The sequence below is a fragment of the Cucurbita pepo genome, chromosome LG08, assembly GCF_002806865.2.
Source record: "Cucurbita pepo subsp. pepo cultivar mu-cu-16 chromosome LG08, ASM280686v2, whole genome shotgun sequence".
In the NCBI taxonomy this organism is placed as follows: Eukaryota; Viridiplantae; Streptophyta; class Magnoliopsida; order Cucurbitales; family Cucurbitaceae; genus Cucurbita; species Cucurbita pepo.
In genome coordinates, this window is record NC_036645.1 from 4,601,329 (window position 1) to 4,623,873 (window position 22,545).

Genomic DNA, 22,545 nt, shown 5'->3' on the forward strand with positions numbered 1-22,545 from the left:
ATAACAATAGTTATCAAGCGACGTTGGGTATGGCACCTTTTGAGGTCTTATACGGGAAGAAGTGTCGATCCCTAGTGTGTTGGGATGAAGTGGGAGAACGCAAGTTGTTGGGCCCCGACTTAGTGCAAGCAACTAATGAGGCTATCCAGAAAATAAGGACTAGAATGCGTACGGCCCAAAGCAGGCAAAAGAGTTATGCGGATGTGAGACAAAGGGATTTGGAGAAAGCGTTGGGTACACGGCTAGAGTTTAGTACAACATTCCACCCACAGACGGATTGGCAAACTGAACGCGTAAACCAAATTCTGGAGGACATGTTACGGGCCTGTATGTTGGACTTTGCCGGTAGCTGGGACACACACTTGCATCTCATAGAGTTTGCTTATAACAATAGTTATCAAGCGACGTTGGGTATGGCACCTTTTGAGGTCTTATACGGGAAGAAGTGTCGATCCCTAGTGTGTTGGGATGAAGTGGGAGAACGCAAGTTGTTGGGCCCCGACTTAGTGCAAGCAACTAATGAGGCTATCCAGAAAATAAGGACTAGAATGCGTACGGCCCAAAGCAGGCAAAAGAGTTATGCGGATGTGAGACAAAGGGATTTGGAGAAAGCGTTGGGTACACGGCTAGAGTTTAGTACAACATTCCACCCACAGACGGATTGGCAAACTGAACGCGTAAACAAAATTCTGGAGGACATGTTACGGGCCTGTATGTTGGACTTTGCCGGTAGCTGGGACACACACTTGCATCTCATAGAGTTCGCTTATAATAATAGTTATCAAGCGACGTTGGGTATGACACCTTTTGAGGTCTTATACGGGAAGAAGTGTAGATCCCTAGTGTGTTGGGATGGAGTGGGAGAACGCAAGTTGTTGGGCCCCGACTTAGTGCAAGCAACTAATGAGGCTATCTAGAAAATAAGGACTAGAATGCGTACGGCCCAAAGCAGGCAAAAGAGTTATGCCGATGTGAGACAAAGGGATTTGGAGTTTGAGGTGGGAGACAAAGTATTCCTTAAGATGGCTCCCATGAAAGACGTTCTTAGGTTCGGGCGCAAAGGGAAGTTAAGCCCATGCTTCATTGGACCATTTGAGATCTTGGAGCGAGTGAGAGAAGTAGTTTACCGGTTGGCCCTACCACCTGTACTCTCAGAAGTCCATAATGTGTTCCATGTATCGATGTTGCGACTATATATATCTGACCCATCGCATGTGATAGATTTCAAACCTCTGCGGTTGGATAAGGGTTTGAACTATGAGGAAGAACTAGTGCAAATTGTGGATAGAGAAGTGAAAACCCTACGTAATTGAGAGATCGCATTGGTCAAGGTATTATGGCGGAATCACCAGCTTGAAGAAGCCACTTGGGAACGAGAAGAGGAAATGATGAGCAAGTATCCTGAGCTCTTCAGAGCGGAAAGTAAGTAGCGCAAACCTTGTGTATTTAAGTGAAGCTTTGATGAAAGTTTCTTTTTCGGGGGGAATATTGTAAGGCCCACGTTTTGGGCCCAATAACAAAATAAGAGTTATAAAAAATAAGCTCATAGGGTTCAGCATGAGAGCCAAACCCTTAGCCAACCGCCGCTCGCCGCTATTCCTTCTTTCTGCCGTCGCTCGCCGCTCTTCCTTCTTTCTGCCTCCGCCCGCCACCCTTCCTTCTCTCTTTTTCACTTTTCTTCCTTAAGCCACTGCCACCCAACGCTCACGGTCCCACAGCCGATTGTTCCCTACATCGCTCCACGCCCCTTCCCACATCAGAAAATCCCCGTCCAGCACCCACATCGCCGCAGCGAGGGAACGCCATCGTCGTTGCCAGAACCGACATCAAGAGGATTAAACGCAGCAAAGATTCAACGCCTACGTAGGAAGAAGGCTCAGTTCGAGGGGAGTTGGACCGTCGTTGATTAGGAAAGGCCAAGAAAGCAGCTCCTCAGGTAAGGGACACGCTTGTTGAAACTAAATGTTTTGTTTTTTTGAAAAAATGGGTCGAACAAAATTGTCCTATGGCTAGGTGCTGTGTAATCTGATTGCTGAGTGTAATCTGATTGTTGTGTGTAATCTGATTGTTGTGTGTAATCTGATTACTGTGTGTAATCTAATCGCTGTGTGTAATTGTGTGTAATCTGATTTCTGTGTAATCTGATTGTTGTGTAATATGGTTAGGTTGTGTAGTCTGGTTAGGTGTCTATTGTTGCGATATTGTGCTTGTAGGTAGCAACGGTTAAGGGGTTTGTGGTAATAGTTACACGCTGTGTGTTTCGGGTAACTAACCACCAATAGTCACCTTTGGGGTGATTCTAGAAAACGACTATTCAGGTAAGGGTTACACGCTGTGTGTTTCGGGTAACCAGCAGTTGATAGTCAATTGAAGGAAATAAGGAGGTGAGGTTCTTGTGGTAATGGTTACACGCTGTGTGTTTCAGGTAACCAACTAGGAATAACCACTTTAAGGAGTAAAGGTAGCGTTGATGTTGTGGTGGCAATAATCACCTGCTGCGTGTTTTGGTTGATCGCCTTATGACGATTTATATGTTGACCCCAATAGGGGGAGTTCCTTACTGAGTATTTTTATACTCATCCTGTTTTTAAAATGATTTTTCAGGCGAAGCTGTGGCACGGAGGTGACGAGTTGGATGCCAAAGTCAGTCACGGGGCGATTCAAGGATTTTTATGTTTTTTTTTTTGTAGTCTCATTTTGTTGGAGAGACGTTTCCACACTCTTGTTATTAATTTAAACTATGTTGTCGTCGCCTAGTTTATGGGAACTAGGCAGTCACACCAGATTTCCCTTTGATTTTAAATTTCCTACTTTGTTTTGAATATCTTTAGGAGGCATTGTTTTTTTAAAACTTTTAAAGGGGTATCCCGCACTTGATTTCTAATAAATTATTGTTTTGCATGGTTTTCATTCTTTTCCAAATAAATCACATTATTTTTTGTAACGGTCCTTACCGCTACTTATATGATAAGTTGGGTCATTACAGGATTGTGATGTCCGACATTGGTTGGGGAGGAGAACAAACCACCATTTATAAGGGTGTGGAAACCTTCCCCTAGCAGACGCGTTTTAAAGCCTTGAAGGGAAGCCCGAAAGGGAAAGCCCAAAGAGGACAATATCTGCTAACTGTGGATTTGGGTCATTACAGTAGATGACTTATTATTGCTCCGACCTTGAGAACTCTTGTTATCATTCTTTTGAGCTCTCTCAGATTGTGCAGTTCCTTGATGACTTCTTTTGTCATCGTTTTTGTATAAACGTTTGGTAGATGACTTATTATTGCTCCGACTTTCACTTGTGTAGTTGTGCAGTTTCTTGTTGATTTCTTCTTTTGTCACCATTTTTGTATCAACGTTTGGTAGATGACTTATTATTGCTCCGACTTTCACTTGTGTAGTTGTGCAGTTCCTTGATGATTTCTTCTTTTGTCACTGTTTTTGTATCAATGTTTGGTAGATGACTTATTATTGCTCCGACTTTCACTTGTGTAGAGTGCTTCTTCTTCACCCTTCATTCGATCTTCTCCAATTGCAGACTTTGGTTCTAGTTTAGTAATCTCTTGGTAGATCTTCTTCACTTGTGGAAGTATTGAGCAATCGTCATGTCACGTTGTAACGACCCTAAATTTCCACATATCTAGAGTCGCCACTAACGTCTCATGCTCATCTCTAATGCAGAATAAAAATCTAAGAATGCTCATCTTTATTAGCGAAAAAATTTTAAACTTCAGAATACATTTAAACATTGGAAAACACTGCCGGACTTACGTGTTTCAAACATCGTGCTGGAGTTCAAAAAGATAAAATAAAACGATTACAAATTAATTAATATAAATGAATGAAATGCAAACGCCCTATCCTAACCAAGACTAGAAATTAAATATGCAACTATCCTATGCACGCGCCACAGTCTTTGATCACGATGCCACCGTCAACCGTACATGGGAGCCTTGTCTTTACCTGAAAAACAATATGACACACGGCCTGAGTATTTCGAAGAAATACTCAGTAAGTGACCCCACTATAGGGGCCATGCTAATGCAAACACATGCAATCATGAATAGGGACCTATCTCTAATCATCTTAGGGGTGGCCTCCAGTCTCGGACAAATTGGATGTGTAGTACTTCCCTACACACGACTCACACGTGCGAGTGTGAGTCCCCAGGGCGCTCGCACACCCCCTGGACCCTCTGGTCAAGCTAATCTGTAGCGACGTCCGGAGGTCAGCGGAACCCCATAGTGTCATGCGCCTCATGAACACCCTCATCTGTGTGCTTTCGCACCTGTGCGCATTCGCGCTCATCATAAGGTGCGCGTCCGCACTCATCATCTCTAGGGGAAGTAGCCCTATGCTTATGAACATACAAAATGCATGAGGTCCCTCTAAATCCATCGTAATGTCTCTTCTGACACAACCCTCTAGTCTCATCTCTTTGTTACTCTAGGTAACGCATACTCGTGGATATTTATATTAATATCATTTTCATGCTCTTAGGGTTGTGTCCTACGTCGATCTAACGACATGATGCAATATGGCACTCATCATCATCTAGCATGCTCAATATGGAAAACATCATCATATTAAGGTAAAAATCATGCAATCATCATGCTCATCATAATCCCACAACGTGCGTCAAACATATCAAGCATCACTCAACAAAATATGTATATACTGCACATATCATCAAGCATCATAATCCACACATCATCATAACTCATGCAATTTATTTAGCCTATCCCATAGTAAGGCCACTTACTTGGTTGGCCTTGGCCGAAGTACTCCCTAAATAGCTAAACGTAAGCTCCCGTTCCGTGAGAGCTGCTTCCTACATCGCCGGGGTCTGTTTCCTATCACACCGTTCACCACTTTCCGTTAGTATTTCACAATTAATTGACCTATAATTTAATAAATGTGAAATACGGCTCTAAAACGGCCTCGGATACCTTAATCGGGGTCGAAAACAGATCCGGGAGGGTCAGAACAGTGAAAACCGAGCTGAAAACAGGTGAGCCAAGCCGAGCAGCCACTGGAAGCCACCGGAGGAGCCGTCGAACGTCGCCGAAGGGAGCCCGAGCCGTTTGCACCGAGCCGAGCCGAGGCACCGCCTGCGCCGCTTGCCACGTCGCACGGTAGCGTCGGGTCGAAGCGCGGGTCGTGGTCCGGGTCGCGGGCTGTGGAGGCTACTGGGCCAAGACTACAGTTGGGCCTCGGCTCATTGGGCTGGGCCGAAAGTTTTTTTTTGGGTTGCAGGCCGGCTCGATTGGACCGTGGGTCTGGTCTCGGGTTTGTTCAATTGAACCGTAACTTCTGGGTTGGTCTGAGGTTTGGGCCGCTGTAGTTGGGCTGGGACGAAGGCAGAGGCCGAGGAAAGAATGGGCTGACCCTCTCGGGTTTTGGGTTCAGGTTGACCCGGATCCGTGGGTCTCGTCTTCCTTACCCGACTTCGGCCGATTTTCTGGCGAGCTTTCTCTCTCTCCTTCCCGCGGCGTTTCCGTTGCTGATTTCGATCCTCTCTCTTCCTCTTCCTCTTTATTTGTCGTCCTTCTTTCTTTTCTGGAAGTCTTGCGACCTAAAGGTTCCTAAAACCATAGATCTATGAACGATTAGGGAAAACCCAATTTTTCGACCTCGGTTACCGACGACGACGTTTACGAAGAAGCACAGAACGCACCTTGAGTTAGCGTGCTTTCGTTAGGGACCCTTCTCGTGGTGGTAGCAGGTCGTTTGGTGTCGGTTTGAGGGTGGTTTGAGGGTTCGTCGGAGAAACTGAACACTCGCCGATTTTTTTTTCCGAAATCTCTCTCTCTCTCTCGTAGTTTCTATCTTTTCTCTCTTTGCAGGTATCCTGATGGTGCTGGGTGTCGTGGGCTGAGGGCTGGGCGTGTTGTGGCCGTCATTTTGCGTGGGTTCCGCGAAACTCGGCGGTCGCCGGAAAACTCGCGGGTTTTCCGGCAACTGAGTTTTTGTTTTTTTTTTGTTTTTTTTCTCGTTTTCTCGTTTTCTCGTTTTCCTCTTTTATTTATTTATTTATTATATATATTATTATTATTTTTTTCTTTCTTTCCCGGGTCGTTACACACGTTATGAAATTAATAATAGCTTGTTCTCCAGAAGTTGTAGTCTCGTATCATTCTTCTTTGAGAATAACATCACAAACGTGTGCCATGCCTCTTTTGATGTCTTGTCATCCCAAATATGCTCTAACATCTCTTCTTCGAGTGTGGTCTTCAAGACAAGCATTGCTTTGCCTGCTTTGTTTCTCCATTTGCGCAAGGCGCCATTAGAATCCTCCTCTAGCGGCGTAGTTTCACTCCCGCCAATGACCTCCCAAAGGCCCTGTCCTTGTAAATAGGACATCATGCATGTTACCCACGTGTTGTATGCTCTAACATCGCTTCTTTGATTGTGATCTTCAAGACAAACATTGCTTTGCCTGTTTTGTTTTTCCATTTGCGCAAGACGCTGTTAGAATCCTCCTCGGCGGCGTAGTTTCACTCCCGTCAACGACCTCCCAAAGGTCTTGTCTTTGTAAATAGAACATCATGCATGTTGCCCACGTGTTGTAGTTGTTGTTTGTTGAGTTTCTTGATTCCTCTTACGATTTGGAAGTCACCCATCGTGTACCCATCGTGTTGGCAATACCTTAGTAATATCGAACAAGCCTTTTCGATACAAAACTTGCAGAGTCACCGACTACTCACGACACAAAGAAACTTACTCACTAATAATCTCAAGAAATCGTTTCTGATGTGGAAGATCAGATAGAGCTGCAGCCACAGAGCATACTAAGAATTTCAAGAGATCAGACAACCTACACTAACCTCGCTCTGATATCATGTTAGGAATCACGACTCTCCACAATGGTATGATATTGTCCACTTTGAGCTGAGCATAGGCTCTCATGGCTTTGCTTTGGGCTTCCCCTAGAGGTCTCATATCAATGGATATGTATTCCTTTACTTATAAACGCATGATCATTCCCTAAATTAGCCATTGTAGGACTCACTCCCAACAATCCTCAACGAAAAGTTCTTAGGGAGAGAGAATTTGTAACGTCCAAGAAAAGTCCGTAACATAAAGAAGGGTAAAACTATAATTTTAATTTTTTTTTTAATCGAATTGTAATATTTCTATTAAATTAAGGAATAAGAATTTGAAGGTGTTGTAAAAGAAAAAAATGTTATTATTATTATTCTTAAAGAAGTAATATTTTCATTAAATTATATAAGAATTTGAAGGTATTGCAGAAGACCAAAATGTTTTTTTTAATTCTCAACGCAAGTAATATTTTTATTAAATTAAATAAGAATTTGAAGGTATTGTAAAAGGGGGGAAAATGTTAAAATAAGGAGAAGAATTTATTAATAAACTTAATTTCAGAAAATCTAGCAAAATCAAGAATTTTCATTGAAGCTCTTTCAAGAAAGCTCAAAGAAGGGGTGGATACAATAGCTTACCCAACAACGAGAATAACTAGAACCACAATTTGAAGAAATATCTAGACCCAAAATGTACTTCCCTTCCATGGGAGTCAACAACAACATTATTGTTCCTTGTTTATATATGCATGTACTTCTCCTTAGTTAATTTATTTTGTTTTACCTATAATTTTGTATTTACTTTGCTTTAACTCTTTCATCTTTTCTCGAGTTTGGAAGGATTCATTCCTTTACTAACGCAACGTAGTCAACTCCATTTGTTAGAACAGCTTCCATTGAGTCTCTGCACCTACCATTTTTTTTGTTTGCGAAAAAAGAATTTGGCTCAAGATTGCCCATTTTGATTTTCAGGGTTTTTCTGAATTTGAAAGTTATCACTNTTGTTAGAACAGCTTCCATTGAGTCTCTGCACCTACCCTTTTTTTTGTTTTCGGAAAAAGGATTTGGCTCAGGATTGCCCATTTTTAATTCCAGGGTTTCTCTGAATTTGAAAGTTATCACTTAGTAGGTTTCCATACCAAGGCTCAATCTAATTAAGTCCGTAGCGTCTACCGATTTCGCCATATCCCCTCCCCCTCTTTTAAGATTAGTATCTCATTATGTTATGATGTCCTTCCCCTTTTTCTTTCATTTGTATTATGCTGGAACCACTGAAGTCATTAGAATACCGATTCCTCTATTGAAAAGTGTTTCCTCCTATTTTCTTTCTTGTCTCGTAGACTCGTATTTGGTCTGATCCAAAATGATTCTATCATGAATAAAAGCATAGTAAGATTACATAATTCATTTATCTCTTTTCCCACTAAAATCACTTATTTCACAATCATAACAGTTCACTTTATTAATAACTTAAATAACTTAAACAAGTCAATCCAACCTTCTATTTTTTAATTAAATTGTAGGTTGTTCTTTAATACGTCTTAAAAAAAATATTATTTATCTACGAACATATTACATTAATAACTAAAATTTTACAAGTCACAACCTATCGCTAACTTCAATTACAATCGTCAAATGTCTCAAACATAATATTCTTAAAATATAGTTGAGTTGTCTCAAACATGAATTATAGTTATATAGATGAATATTATTATCCCCAAGCATTAATATGGTCTAGATAGGCAGCCAAAGTACCCTACTTAATGTGAAAAACAGAAGCTACTGATCATATTACAGCCATTCTTACATATCCCTGTTAGAGACCTGGGTCCGTACTCCACAAGTAGGTAGGGTGGGTTAGAGAACAACTCATGTCCGTTATGTACTCTACACTTCCTAATTTCCTTCACTTTGTGTCGCTAGTAGCAGCAGAAGATGAGGCCGCGGTGGGTTTCTTGGCTGCCGCACCCGTCGCCGTCAGCTCCCTTAGTTGCGAGTTCATGCTGTTTATGAATGCCATCGATTTTAACTGAGATTCCTCCATTGCTTCTTTCAGCTTGCTCAATGCATAGCAATAGCTTTCCTGCACACATAACTCCTTCAGTTTCAACACACCATATCATTTTTGTCCACTTTGAGCACACAGCTCTCGTGGCTTCGTTTTGGGCTTCCCTCAAATGGTCTCGTACCAATGAAAATGTATTTCTTACTTATAAACCCATAATTATTCCCTAAATTAGCCCCATGTGGGACTACTCCCCAACAATCCTCGACACTTTGTACTAAAAATACTTTAATCACAATTCTTTTCGACTTTTGAAATAAAACTTAGGACAGACGACTCAACAATTCTTCTCTTAGAAATGCTCTACGATTGGTAACTTTCCCTAAAAATGTTTCACGACTAATAAATCGTACAAAGATTAAGTCATGTGTCAACAATGCACTTGTATATGACATGTAATTATTTTGAACGGTTTATTAATCTTTCGACATCCAATGATTCAAACGTGATGATACTTATTATAAAGTTCGAATTCCGAATGATATGTAGTTAATACCATACCATGAAGCGATCTAGCTCCGATTGGTTAAGCGTGTTCAAGCATCTGATCTCGTTTTCTCGGTGTTCCATCAAATCCATAGCCAAATAACCTCGGTCCAATTCACCAATTCCTCCAACCTGAACACACACATAGAACAAATGACTACTAATTTTATCATGAATACAAATAAGTAAACTCACCTTCAAACAGTTGAGATGAGTCTCAAGTAAGAGGCCATATAAGGGGTGGCTAGAAATTCTCGTACGCAGCATATCTCCGTCCACGCCATCGTCTTCTTCCTCGTGTTTTAGTTGGAGTTGGACACGAAGTGGTTGGTCTGTAGAATGGTTCCCAGAGTCCATTGGAGGTTGGTAAAGCAGCCGAAAGTAGAAAGAAGGGTGATTAAAGCATTAGAAGGGAGTTGCATATTTATTTGGGAGATGCCCAAAATAAGTGACCCATGCAAAAATGCATATATTTTAGAATGAACAGTGGGAGTCAGAGGAGGAGTAAATGGATGGCAGTGAGTGTGGGCTTTCTGTTCCCTATTCTCTTCGTTGATGGCTTTTTACACATCGTGAAAGTAACACTTCGAAGGGGTTTCTCGAATAATGGGTTTCATTGTTAGTACAAAAAAAATGATATACATCATCACAGGCCCCTTCTCTTCCTTCCTCTTACCTCTTTTTTGTAGTTACTATTGGTTCCATCACTTTTGGTACCAAAAGACTCCAAATCCTTAACTGTTCATGATGTTGATGCCCTTTTATCAATGCTTTAAAACCCATTTGAGGATGAGAATGTTTGGATTACTGTTGATGTACCCTCATAGAAATGACAGTTCGAGGCGTATATTGGATTACGTGCTTATTATATCTCTGGTGGGGCGGGGTCATATTTACTCTGTCCACTAGTTCAATGTATGTATTTGTGTATATATATTCAGTCACACTTTTGGCTCTATCCCTACATTATGTGTTCTTTATTATTTTATTTTGTTTATTTACTTACTTACTCAGATTTATTCTGCACAACCCAGAATTTATATTCTTCAATTCACATCTCCAAATTCATGAAATTGATTAACTTTATGACGTGTACTTAACTCGCAGCCTTCAATCGACAACATCATCATCACACTCNTTTTTTTTTTTTTTTTTTTTTTTTTTTTTTTTTTCTTTTGGGATTTATGCCTTTTAACCCCTCTTCATTTTTAATAATAATTTTGTTTATTTTATTTTAAATTTAATATTATCACTATAAGGTTACTAATATTGAATATTAGAGATTATTGTTCGAGTAATGTAACAATCTTACTCTTTCTTTTAAAAATAAAGTCGTTNCATAACAACTAATACCAGCTAATAAGAAAAATATAAATTAATTAAATATTCATAAGCTTTAAATAGAATAAAAATTTGATCTATAAACTAATTCAATATTAAAAATAAAATAAAATATACTATAAATTAAATCATAAATAAAATAAAAAGAGAGAAAAATGGTGGGAGGAAAGAAACTTAACTGCTGAGGTACTCCGATCTTGCCACAATGAGTCATTTTCTGGCCATGGCTCTTTCATGAATGTTTCTCAAAAAGTTTGAAACTATTTGATCTAAATATTTGAATCGTCTAAAATCGTCACGAAACGAGAAGATTGCAAGATTGCGAGAACTTGATTTTAGGCCATGTTTTCAATGCTTTAAGTGATTACTAGGGATATCTCCCCTAATAAAGCATGCAAGAGAAAACAAGTTGAGATTAAGGTGTGAGAGCTAGAGTGGTTTTCACTTTGACCTAGGTCAATACTTTATCAGTAGACCAAGCATTTAGGATCTTAAGGGGCGATTAGAGGTCCAGACCTAAGTGCACCTAGAGGCTGGATTAGCTCGATAAGCTAGTTCTAAGAATCCTAAAAATTGCAAGATGAGATTTAAATTGCCTAGATGTCCCTAAGAACCTAGTAAACCTCCACGATACCCATAGAAATTTAAGAGATCTAATTAGACCTCTAGCAATGTGAAACAGTATCAACTTGAATACTCATGACTATGTCTAGAAGCAGGTAGAGAGTTGTAAACTACCTTTTAGAGGAGACGAGGAACTATATAAATAAGCTCATGGTAGTTGCCACTATTATGTGCAAAAACAGTCCGGTATCCTCTCAACAAGCTCACTATACTATAAACCATCATTGAGAGGGGCGATGGACCATACGAGTAGACTCAATAACTGGCAGACACACAAGATGGCTCCCCTAAGTGTTGTTGACTGTATGATTTTTCAAGTGAAAGGGTCACCAATTAACTTTACACAAATGTGTTGAGACCAGATGCCATACTTTTCAATGAGATCTCAACCTAGGATACCGGATGTTCATTGTTGTGGCTATACAAACTTACTCAGTATGAGAACAAAAATACAAAAAGCAGGTTCACTTGAGATGAGATTCTCCATCCAAGAGATATGCAGCACTAGAATTTGATGAACACCTTTTCGATTCCAATAAGGTCTATAACATGTAAGAGAACCACTTGGAACTTCGAGACCTTATGAGAAACTTAGATATCTATAAAACTATACCCAAACTTCTTAGAGCCTAAAGAAAAGTTTATGGTAACTTGCTAGAATAAGAGTACAATAAAAGTCTAGAAATAGGATTGAGTACTTTTTGTTGAGTTATGGAGTCTGCTCCCTGTATTTATAGCTTGGTCAATGGCTATATCCGGTAAAGCTATATATGGTACATAGCTATATATAGTAGATGGTTAAATCTGGTAAAGCTATATTTAGTAGACTGAACCATATATATATCCCGTCCAGTAAAGCTCTTAAATGTACTTTTCTATTCTCTGTACTCTCTTGTTGTACATGCCTGAAGTCATCAATAAAAAATCCTTTTAGCCAGAGTTCTCCTTGCAACTTCTCTCTATCCTTCTCTTTGTGTTCATCTAGATCGAGCGTGTGCGTTGTTGTGCGATCCTAACAACTGGTATCGATCCTAACAACTGGTATCAGAGCAAGGCAAAATTCACCACGATCTGTGAAGATGGAAAGTTCAAAGATTGGAATTGAGAAGTTCGATGGATCCGATTTCGGTTTCTGGAAGATGCAGATTGAAGATTATCTGTACCAGAAAGATCTTCACGAACCTCTGTTGGGGGTGAAGCCGGATACCATGACCACGGAACAGTGGAAGCTCAAGGATCGACAAGCCTTAGGGATGATCCGGTTGACGCTATCCAGAAACGTGGCGTTTAACATCATCAAGGAGAAGACAACGTCAGATCTGATGAAGGCGCTGTCAAATATGTATGAAAAACCGTCGGCTATGAACAAGGTGTATTTGATGCGTAGATTGTTCAATCTACAGATGTCTGAAGGTGGACGTGTTGCGGATCATATAAATGAATTCAATATGATCATAAGTCAACTGGGTTCGGTGGAAATTAATTTCGAAGATGAAATTAAAGCGTTGATTTTGATGTCATCCTTACCCGAGTCATGGGATACTGTTGTTGCCGCAATCAGCAGTTCCCGAGGATCTGATAAACTGAAGTTTGATGAAATTCGAGATGTAGTTCTCAGCGAAAGTATTCGCAAACGGGAAACTGGAGATTCATCAGGCAATGCTCTCAGTGTTGATCGAAGGGGAAGAAGCAAATCAAAGAGCTCAAACAAACATGGGCGTTCAAAATCAAAGAACCGGGGAAAATCTCCAAACAAACCCAACGTAACGTGTTGGAGCTGTGGGGGAAAAGGACACTTTCGGACAGATTGTACAAAGCTAAAGAAGAAGCAGAATCATAAATCTGAAGATGATGATGATTCTATATACACAACAGAAGATGCTGAGGACGTTTTAATCCTTAGTGTGGATAGCCCAGCTGAATCCTGGATTTTGGATTCAGGTGCATCGTTCCATTCGTCTCCAAGTAAGGAATTGTTTCGAAATTTCAAATCAGGAAATTTCGGGAAGGTGTATCTTGCCGACAATAAAACCTTGGAGATTGAAGGAAAGGGAGATGTCTCCATACAAACTCCAGCAGGAAATCAATGGACATTACAAGATGTCAGATACATTCCTGGTCTCAAGAAGAACCTGATCTCTATTGGTCAGTTGGATAGCACAGGCTATGCAGCAGAGTTTGGAAAGAGTTCCTGGAAGATTGTGAAGGGCGCCATGGTTGTTGCGCGTGGCACAAAATCTGGAACCTTATACACTACTGCAGAGTGTATAAACATGACTGCTGCTGCTGAGAGTGCTTCCAATTCAAGTCTATGGCACAATAGACTTGGACATATGAGCGTCAAAGGAATGAAGATGCTCACTGCGAAAGGAGCTTTAGAAGGCTTAAAATCTGTTGATATGGGTCTTTGTGAGAGCTGCGTTATGGGCAAACAGAAACGAGTTAGTTTCACAAAGGCTGCCAGAGAACCGAAGAAAGTGCGGTTGGAAATGGTCCATACAGACGTCTGGGGACCATCTCCAGTTTCATCACTTGGTGGATCAAGGTACTACGTCACCTTCATCGATGACTTCAGCAGGAAGGTATGGGTTTACTTTCTGAAACATAAGTCAGATGTGTTTACCACCTTCAAGAAGTGGAAAGCTGAAGTTGAAAATCAGACCGGCTTGAAGATCAAATGCCTGAGGTCTGACAATGGAGGAGAGTACAACAAATCAGAGTTTATAACATTTTGTGCAGCTGAGGGAATTAGATTAATAAGAACAATTCCCGGTAAGGCAAGACAAAATGGTATTGCAGAAAGGATGAACAGAACCTTGAATGAGCGAGCAAGAAGCATGAGGATTCATTCTGGATTGCCAAAGGCATTCTGGGCTGATGCTGTGAACACAGCAGCATATTTGATTAATAGAGGGCCGTCAGTACCCTTGAAGTTCAAATTGCCCGAAGAAGTATGGACAGGAAAAGAACTCAAGTACTCTCACTTGAGAACCTTTGGCTGTACTGCATATGTTCATGTTGATCCAGAGAAGAGAGATAAGCTTGATGCTAAGGCTGTGAAATGCTACTTCATAGGCTATGGCTCTGACATGTTCGGGTATAGGTTTTGGGATGAGAAAAATATGAAGATCCTAAGACACTGTGATGTGACCTTTGATGAAAATGTCATGTACAAGGACAGAGAGAAGATAAACTCTGAGACTACGAAGCAAGTGGGAGTTGAATTTGAGTGGCAAGAAAATTCACACAGTGATGGTACAACAGAAGCTCAAGAAACTCCTGATCCTATTGCTGAAGAACCAGACGTGGCTGATCCTATTGCTGAAGAACCAGACGTGGAGCAAGTTGCACCTGAACAGGTGTTGAGAAGATCATCCAGAACTACCAGAGCACCAGACAGATATTCAACCTCATTACACTATCTGTTGCTGACTGACGAAGGAGAACCAGAGTCCTTTGATGAGGCCCTACAAGTGGAAGATTCAACTAAGTGGGAGCAAGCCATGGATGATGAGATGAGCTCACTTGAAAGGAATAATACGTGGGTGCTGACTGAGTTGCCTACAGGAAAGAGAGCTCTGTTGAACAAATGGGTGTTCAAAATCAAGGTTGAACCAGATGGCAGAAGGAGGTTTAAGGCTCGGTTAGTAGTTAAAGGATATTCACAAAGAAAAGGCATTGATTATGCTGAGATCTTTTCTCCAGTTGTGAAATTAACTACTATCCGAATTCTACTGAGTATTGTTGCATCGGAGAATTTGCACCTTGAGCAAATGGATGTAAAAACGGCATTTTTACATGGAGATCTAGACGAGGAGATCTATATGCAACAACCCGAAGGATTTGCAGCTCCAAGCAAGGAGCACATGGTGTGTAAGCTCAATAAGAGCTTGTATGGACTGAAACAAGCACCGAGACAATGGTACAAGAAGTTTGACTCCTTCATGAGCAAGAGTGGTTTCCACAGAAGTGAAAAGGATCAGTGTTGCTACCTCAAGAAATACACTGATTCTTATGTGTTTCTACTCCTGTATGTGGATGATATACTAATTGCTGGATCAAGTATGAGGGAGATAAACCACCTGAAGGCAAGCTTGTCTTCAGTATTTGAGATGAAAGATTTAGGTGCAGCGAAGCAGATCCTTGGGATGAGGATTTCTCGAGATAGATCTGCTGGCACATTAAATCTATCCCAAGAGCAGTACATTGAGAAGGTGTTGTCCAAATTCAAGATGAATAACGCTAAACCCAGGACTACCCCCTTGGCAAATCATATTAAATTGTCAAAGGGGCAATCTCCCAAGACAGTTGAGGAACGTGAGCACATGGCATCAGTTCCGTACGCTTCTGCAGTTGGGAGTTTGATGTATGCTATGGTCTGCACTAGACCTGACATAACACATGCAGTGGGAGTTGTTAGCAAGTACATGGCAAATCCAGGGAAGGAACATTGGGAAGCTGTGAAGTGGCTTCTAAGATATCTGAGAGGTACATCCAATACTACACTTTGTTATGGCAATGGCAAAGTAGTTCTGCAAGGTTTTGTGGATGCTGATCTGAGTGGAGATGTAGACTCCAGCAAGAGCACATCTGGGTATATCTACACTATAGATGGAACAGCAGTGAGTTGGATGTCTAAGCTTCAGAAATGCGTTGCTCTTTCATCTACTGAAGCTGAGTACGTGGCCATAGCTGAAGCTGGAAAGGAGATGATATGGATGACAGACTATCTAGAAGAATTAGGCCGGAAGCAGTGCAAGAAGATCCTTTATACAGATAGTCAGAGTGCCATACAGTTGGTGAAAAACCCAGTCTATCATTCAAGAACAAAACACATTAGAAGACGGTACCATTTCACTCGCAGGTTAGTGGAAGAAGGCGATATGTGTTTGGAGAAGATAGAGGGTGCAAAGAATCCAGCAGACATGTTGACAAAATGTGTTGATGTTGGAAAATTAAAGCTATGCAAAGCCCTAATTGGTATGGTGTAGGATCAGTCTCCAAGTGGGAGAATTGTTGAGTTATGGAGTCTGCTCCCTGTATTTATAGCTTGGTCAATGGCTATATCCGGTAAAGCTATATATGGTACATAGCTATATATAGTAGATGGTTAAATCTGGTAAAGCTATATTTAGTAGACTGAACCATATATATATCCCGTCCAGTAAAGCTCTTAAATGTACTTTTCTATTCTCTGTACTCTCTTGTTGTACATGCCTGAAGTCATCAATAAAAATCCTTTTAGCCAGAGTTCTCCTTGCAACTTCTCTCTATCCTTCTCTTTGTGTTCATCTAGATCGAGCGTGTGCGTTGTTGTGCGATCCTAACAACTGGTATCGATCCTAACACTTTTTACACTCACACCTTTCTTTTTTTTTTTTAGGGATTCCTAGGTTGCTAGTTGAGGTGGGGGATTGTTGAAAAGCTATGTGGTCACAATGGGGATCATCCTAGGGTGTTGTCCAATCCTTACATTTTGATTTTTTTTGTATTTTATTTGTAATGGTAACTCGAACCCATTTTCCATCTGTAATAAATTTAAATAACATTAGCTTATAGTTGAATTTCGTTTTTATTTTAATTGTGGTGTTGTTTGTTTTAATTTGATTTAAAATTTTTACTGTATTTTTTTTTTCTTTGTTGGATCGTTTTTCTCACTATTTGAGATTCAAAACCTTAAAAATTGGGTCATGACAAAGGGCTAATATCAAAGTTGAAACAAGAACATTTTTAGAAGGATGGAAACACCATGATCTCTAAGGGCTACAACTATAATGCAAAATGTGTCTACCCTATCTTCATTTTCATGGTATCCACAACTATGATAGTCATCTTTTTATGAGTGTCTTAGCCATGACTTGGAAAAATAAATAGCCAACATGGCTAGAGTATTTAAAAAAAACTTGGTTAATACTCCAGGTTGGTGTCAAAAAGTGTTATCACATACAATTGTGGTAGGGCCTGTTGAACACAACTTTTTGTAGGAAACACTCGCACACTTTATTAAGATCAATCAAGAAGAGATTTACAAGACATTCGGTCGAAACTACTACTTTGTGTTGCTTGGAAGATTTCTTGGGACGATGAACTAAGTAGGATAGAGGGTTATTTATAGTCAATCTATTCTTAAAATTTCTCAACTTTTTCCTAAAATAACTTAATCATTTTCCTAAATTTATTCTCTAAAATCCCTAAATCATTTTCCTAAATTTATTTAAAATCCAATCATAAATATAATTACTCATATAATGGTTGGGCTTAACCCTACTGGCCTAGTGATGACATTTTAACATTCCCCCTCAGCACGAGTCCTCATTCGTTGCACCATGTTGAGCTGACAGCGAAAACTCTCATGTTTGCCAGTATTCAGCCCTTTTGTAAACAAGTCTGCCACTTGATTATCTGTCTTGATCTGCTGCATCTCGATTTCTTCCTTCAAGACTTTCTCTCTAATGAAATGGTAGTGTACCCCACATGCTTTGTTCTAGCGTGAAACACCGAATTTTCTGCTAGGCAAACCGCAGATTGATTGTTGCAATGAAGTGGTATTGGATACTCACTTTTCTGGTGCCAATCTTCCATCAAGAGTTTCAGCAATATACTTTTCTGAGCTGCTCTAGTTGCTGCTTTGTACTCTATTTCTCCGATACTTGACCTTTGAGTATCGTGATACCGTTTGACATATCTCCAGGTCCATCGGGCCGCATCCAAATGAGGCTTCTTTTGCATATACTGACTAATGACTCCAACTTCATTTTCGAATCCATTTGGTTGGTTCATGTAGATCTCCTCGTCCAACTCTCCATGCAAGAAAATATTCTTCATATCCATCTGCCAAAATTTTCAATCTTTATTAACAATGCTAGAGGAACTTGTACGATAGTGATCTTCTCCACTGGACTAAACATTTCATCATAGTCTAGTCCATATTGTTGACAAAACTCTCGAGCTATAGGTTGAGTCTTGTATCTCTCAATTGATCCATTCGAGAGACACGTTATTTCGTAAGCCCACTTGCAAGAGATGAGTTTGGTATCTCTTGGTCTTGGCACTGATTCCCAAGTTTGATTTTGTTCCAGGGCTATAATTTCTTCCTTCATCGCTTTCTGTCAAGCTGAGTTTTGTGATGCTTCTTCATATGTCTCCGGCTCATTGACTTCGTCTTCTACTGCGTTGACATACTTTGGATTTGGCTTTAGGATTATTTTTTAATGTCTGGGTTGTTGAGGTGTCATTTCATTTTCATTAGGTTCGCTTGGTTGAGTCACTTCTTGCTCACCAACACTAGTGTCACTTGAATTTTCAGGCACATCAGCACTTAAGCAAATGTGTACAGTTTACTCCCCCGTCTTATGTGGAAGAATCTCTTCAGTTTGTTCTCCCGTCAGAAGAATTTCTTCAATTTGCTCAAGGTCTGGTAATACTTCCTTCTCTGAGGGCCACCCCTCTTCCATTGTACCACTTTGATATGGTCTCCCATCATCATCATGAGTGCTAGCTCATCTTCTTCTATAGCATACAGTACCTCTGCATCCCCTTCCTCCTCCATCTCCATGTTGGAGGATGCCACGTTGCTTTCGACAAATTTTTTCTTGGACCAACAATCTCTGGACATGTGGCCCTTCTTCCCGCAATTGTAGCAAATACCCTTAAATCTTTTCTCCTGAGAGTTATTGTTATCGTTCTTCTGAACTCTCCTTGGTTGTACAGTTCCTTGGTGACTTCTTCTTTTGTCACCATTGTATCCACGTTTGGTAGATGACCTATTATTGCTCTGGCCTTCACTTGTGTAGAGTGCTTCTTCTTCACCCTTCAATGTGATGCCTTCTATTTGTTTAGCCATGACTTCTTGGCTCGCTAACAAATTTTCGAACTCTACAAGTGATGGTTGAGTGAGCCATCCTTGTACAGCAATAATAAAGCTTCTATATTCTGGTCGCAATCCATGGATTATAATCCTCTTCATTCGAGATTCAACAATGGCGGACTTCGGGTCTAGCTCAGTAATCTCCCGACAGATCGACTTGACCTTGTGGAAGTAGTGAGCAATCGTCATGTCACGTTGTGAAATTGATAACAACTCGTTCTCCAGAAGTTGTAGTCTTGTATCGTTCTTCTTTGAGAACAACATCACGAACGTGTCTCATGCTTCTTTCGGTGTCTTGTCATCCCAAATATGTTCTAACATCTCTTCTCCAATTGTGGTCTTCAAGGCAAACATTGATTTGCCTGCTTTGATTCTTCATTTGCGCAAGGTGCCATTAGAATCCTCCTTTGGTGGCGTAGTTTCACACCCGCCAACGATTTTCCAAAGATCATGTCCTTGTAAATAGGACATCATGCATGTTGCCCACGTGTTGTAGTTGTTGTTGTTGAGTTTCTTGATTCCTCCAACGATTTGGAAATCACCCATCGTGTTAGCTATACCTCAGTAATACCAAACAAGCTCTTTCGATATAAGACTTGTAGAGTCACAGACTACTCACGACACAAAAGAAACTCACTCACTACTAATCTCAAGAAATCGTTTCTGATGTGGAAGATCAGACAGAGCTGCAACCACAGAGCATACTAAGAATTCCAAGAGATCAGATAACCTACACTAACCTCGCTCTGATACCAGATTGTTGAACACAACTTTCTGTGGGAAACACTCCACACTTTATTAAGACCAATTGAGAAGAGATTTATAAGACACTCGATAGAAACTATACTGTGTGTTGCTTGTGATTTCTTGGGATGATGAACTAAGTAGGATGGAGGGTATTTACACTAGAGGGTAGTCAATCTATTCCTAAAATTTCTCAACTTTTTCCTAAAATACCTAAATCATGTTACTAAATTTATTCCTAAAATACCTAAATCATGTTACTAAATTTATTCCTAAAATTCCTAAATTATTTTCCTAAATTTATTTCTAAAATCCTAAATCATAAATATAATTATTTATACAATGGTTGGGCTTAACCCTAGTGGGCTAGTAATGACATTTTAACCATGCTTATATTTTCATAAATTTTTTTTTGGATTCCACTTTTTAGTCGGAGTCCGAACATTGTTGAATGAATAATACTTTTCTACACATGGTCCACACACGTGCATATGAACCCATTAGAAGGCCTCGTATATGTATTCCCTAGGCTTGATAATGTGCTAGCACACACTCAAAATAAAATAAAGCAATAAATATAAGTGTAATAACTCTAACTTGGTAGAACCACACCTTGCAACCTTCTATTCCAACGACGTAAAAGTTCTTCCAAATGCCACAACATCTTCCTTGTTATGAGTCGAACACAAAGCTAAGACTTGTGGGAGTCTTTAAAAGAAAATCTCGAATGAACTAGAGAAAGAGAGTTTTAAAAGAAGAGAAGGTGGAAGATCAGTCCCATATTTGAATATCTCTTGGATATCTTATTCAAATCAAATTACACGTTATAAATATGGCCTATATATTTAACTAATATTAACGGTTTTAATATTTAATATATCAAATATAATAAATATATTTTTAATGTATCTAATATCTTAAATATTAATTTGAACCCTTATAAATGTTATGAATTTATTGATTATAAGCTCTAATAATACAAAATTAATTAATCAATTTTCATTAATTAAATATAGGTCGCTTCACTATCGACCTAGAGTTTCACTCTTATGCATTATAAAACAAGTTATGTCTATTGATATAATCCTTATAAACAAGTCAATCTTCACTAGCCGTTCATAATTATAGTTGAGTTAAAAGTCTGTTTTACCCTTATAATTGCATTTTTTACCTTCAGTACCATTGATTTTATAATGAACAATTTATTTAGGATCTAATCATAAACCAAGTCCTCCTACGGTCAATAAGAGGGTAAAACCCTATTGATATGTAACGCCACTAATTTTCTTACCCTTAATTAGTGACGCCACTACATGCATGCTTTGAACACATATGCAGAATCTCATAATAAATATTTTTAAAATAAGGTCATGGACTTAAATATTTAGATAAATAAATTGGAATAAAACACCTATCAACTACTAATTAAATTCAATGCTACTAACCTATCATGATTTATCCTGACTTCCATAGTCTTTCCAGCATTCACCATCATCCGTGCATGGGAGCTTTACCTTTACCTGAAAATATAAGAGTAACACATAGCTTTGAGTATTTTAAGAAATACTCAGTAAGTCACTCCACTATTGGGACTATTGGGGTTAGCAATGCAATCACACACATAACATGATTGAGACCTATCTTTTAAAACCGTAACATGACCTTAGGCTCTTTCCAGTTTCAACCAGGATTGGATGTATAGTACTTCCCCACTAGGCGGGTTCAAATACGTATCCATTAGGCTTGACTAGTCAGGCACAATGGATTACACATCACCACATGCCACAAAAAAGAAAAACCCGCATGATATTATGACGAACATAAATATCGAAAGTACGTATCCGTACTAGTATAACATAATGGAGAAGTATCTTGATGCACATGACATATATGCACGCATGAAGTCCTATGATTATTTTATAACTCATAACTCGTGAAGTGCTATAATACCTCACTTGCAAATGGGGAAGTATAAAAGCGATGCTCATTCATAACTCGTAAAGTAGTATCTACATTCAAGGCAAGAAAGTTGACTAGCTAGGGAGTGTGAGGCATTTTGGATAGTTGAGTCGATCGGTACCTATTGTAGAACATGACATATATACCTCATTTTGCAATTGTATAACTACACAAAAAATACATGCCTCAAGTATATCGATAGTTTGGAATACAAACATATAACAAGAAGAAATTGTCTGGCTGAAGTCCACCCCTCAAGCAGACGATAATCATGGTAGGTCTTCAAGGAACACATTTGGGAATTCTCTACAATAGGTACTGATCGACTCAATTACCCAAAATGCCTCAGACTCCTTCTTGCCTTGAATGTGGATACCACTTTACGAGTTATGAATGAAAATTGATTTATACTTCCCCACTATACGACATATATACACACATGAAGTCTCATTATCGTAATTCGTAAAGTGGTATAACTCTTAATATGAGTAGAATACGAGTTGGGTTAGAGAATTATTCGTACTTAACTAATATATTCATTTTTTATATTAATAATTTTTTTTTTCTAAGAGCATTTTGCCATTTGAATCTTGGGTGGGTAACTTGAGCAACTTCAATAGAGTGCACACCTCAACTCAA

At 39.6% G+C, this 22,545-nt stretch overlaps 1 protein-coding gene across 1 annotated transcript; it reads right to left on the reverse strand.

Moving 5' to 3' along the window:
* Nucleotides 1-8,536: 8,536 nt before the first annotated feature.
* On the reverse strand, nt 8,537-9,735 carry LOC111800246 (homeobox protein KNOX3). Its single transcript, XM_023683848.1, has 3 exons — nt 9,567-9,735; nt 9,387-9,503; nt 8,537-8,903 (listed from the first exon to the last, which is right to left on the reverse strand). Exons 1-3 carry the CDS (start codon nt 9,726-9,728, stop codon nt 8,727-8,729), a joined length of 456 nt encoding a protein of 151 aa, XP_023539616.1. The 5' UTR covers nt 9,729-9,735; the 3' UTR covers nt 8,537-8,726.
* Between the last annotated feature and the right edge of the window lie 12,810 nt (nt 9,736-22,545).

Coding starts and splice junctions, on each gene's coding strand:
- LOC111800246 (XM_023683848.1), bottom strand. CDS start 9,728: ATGGACTCTGGGAACCATTCTACAGACCAACCACTTCGTGTCCAACTC. Junction 9,504..9,566: donor CTCATCTCAACTGTTTGAAG/GTGAGTTTACTT, acceptor GTGTGTGTTCAG/GTTGGAGGAATTGGTGAATT. Junction 8,904..9,386: donor CGGAGCTAGATCGCTTCATG/GTATGGTATTAA, acceptor TTATGTGTGCAG/GAAAGCTATTGCTATGCATT.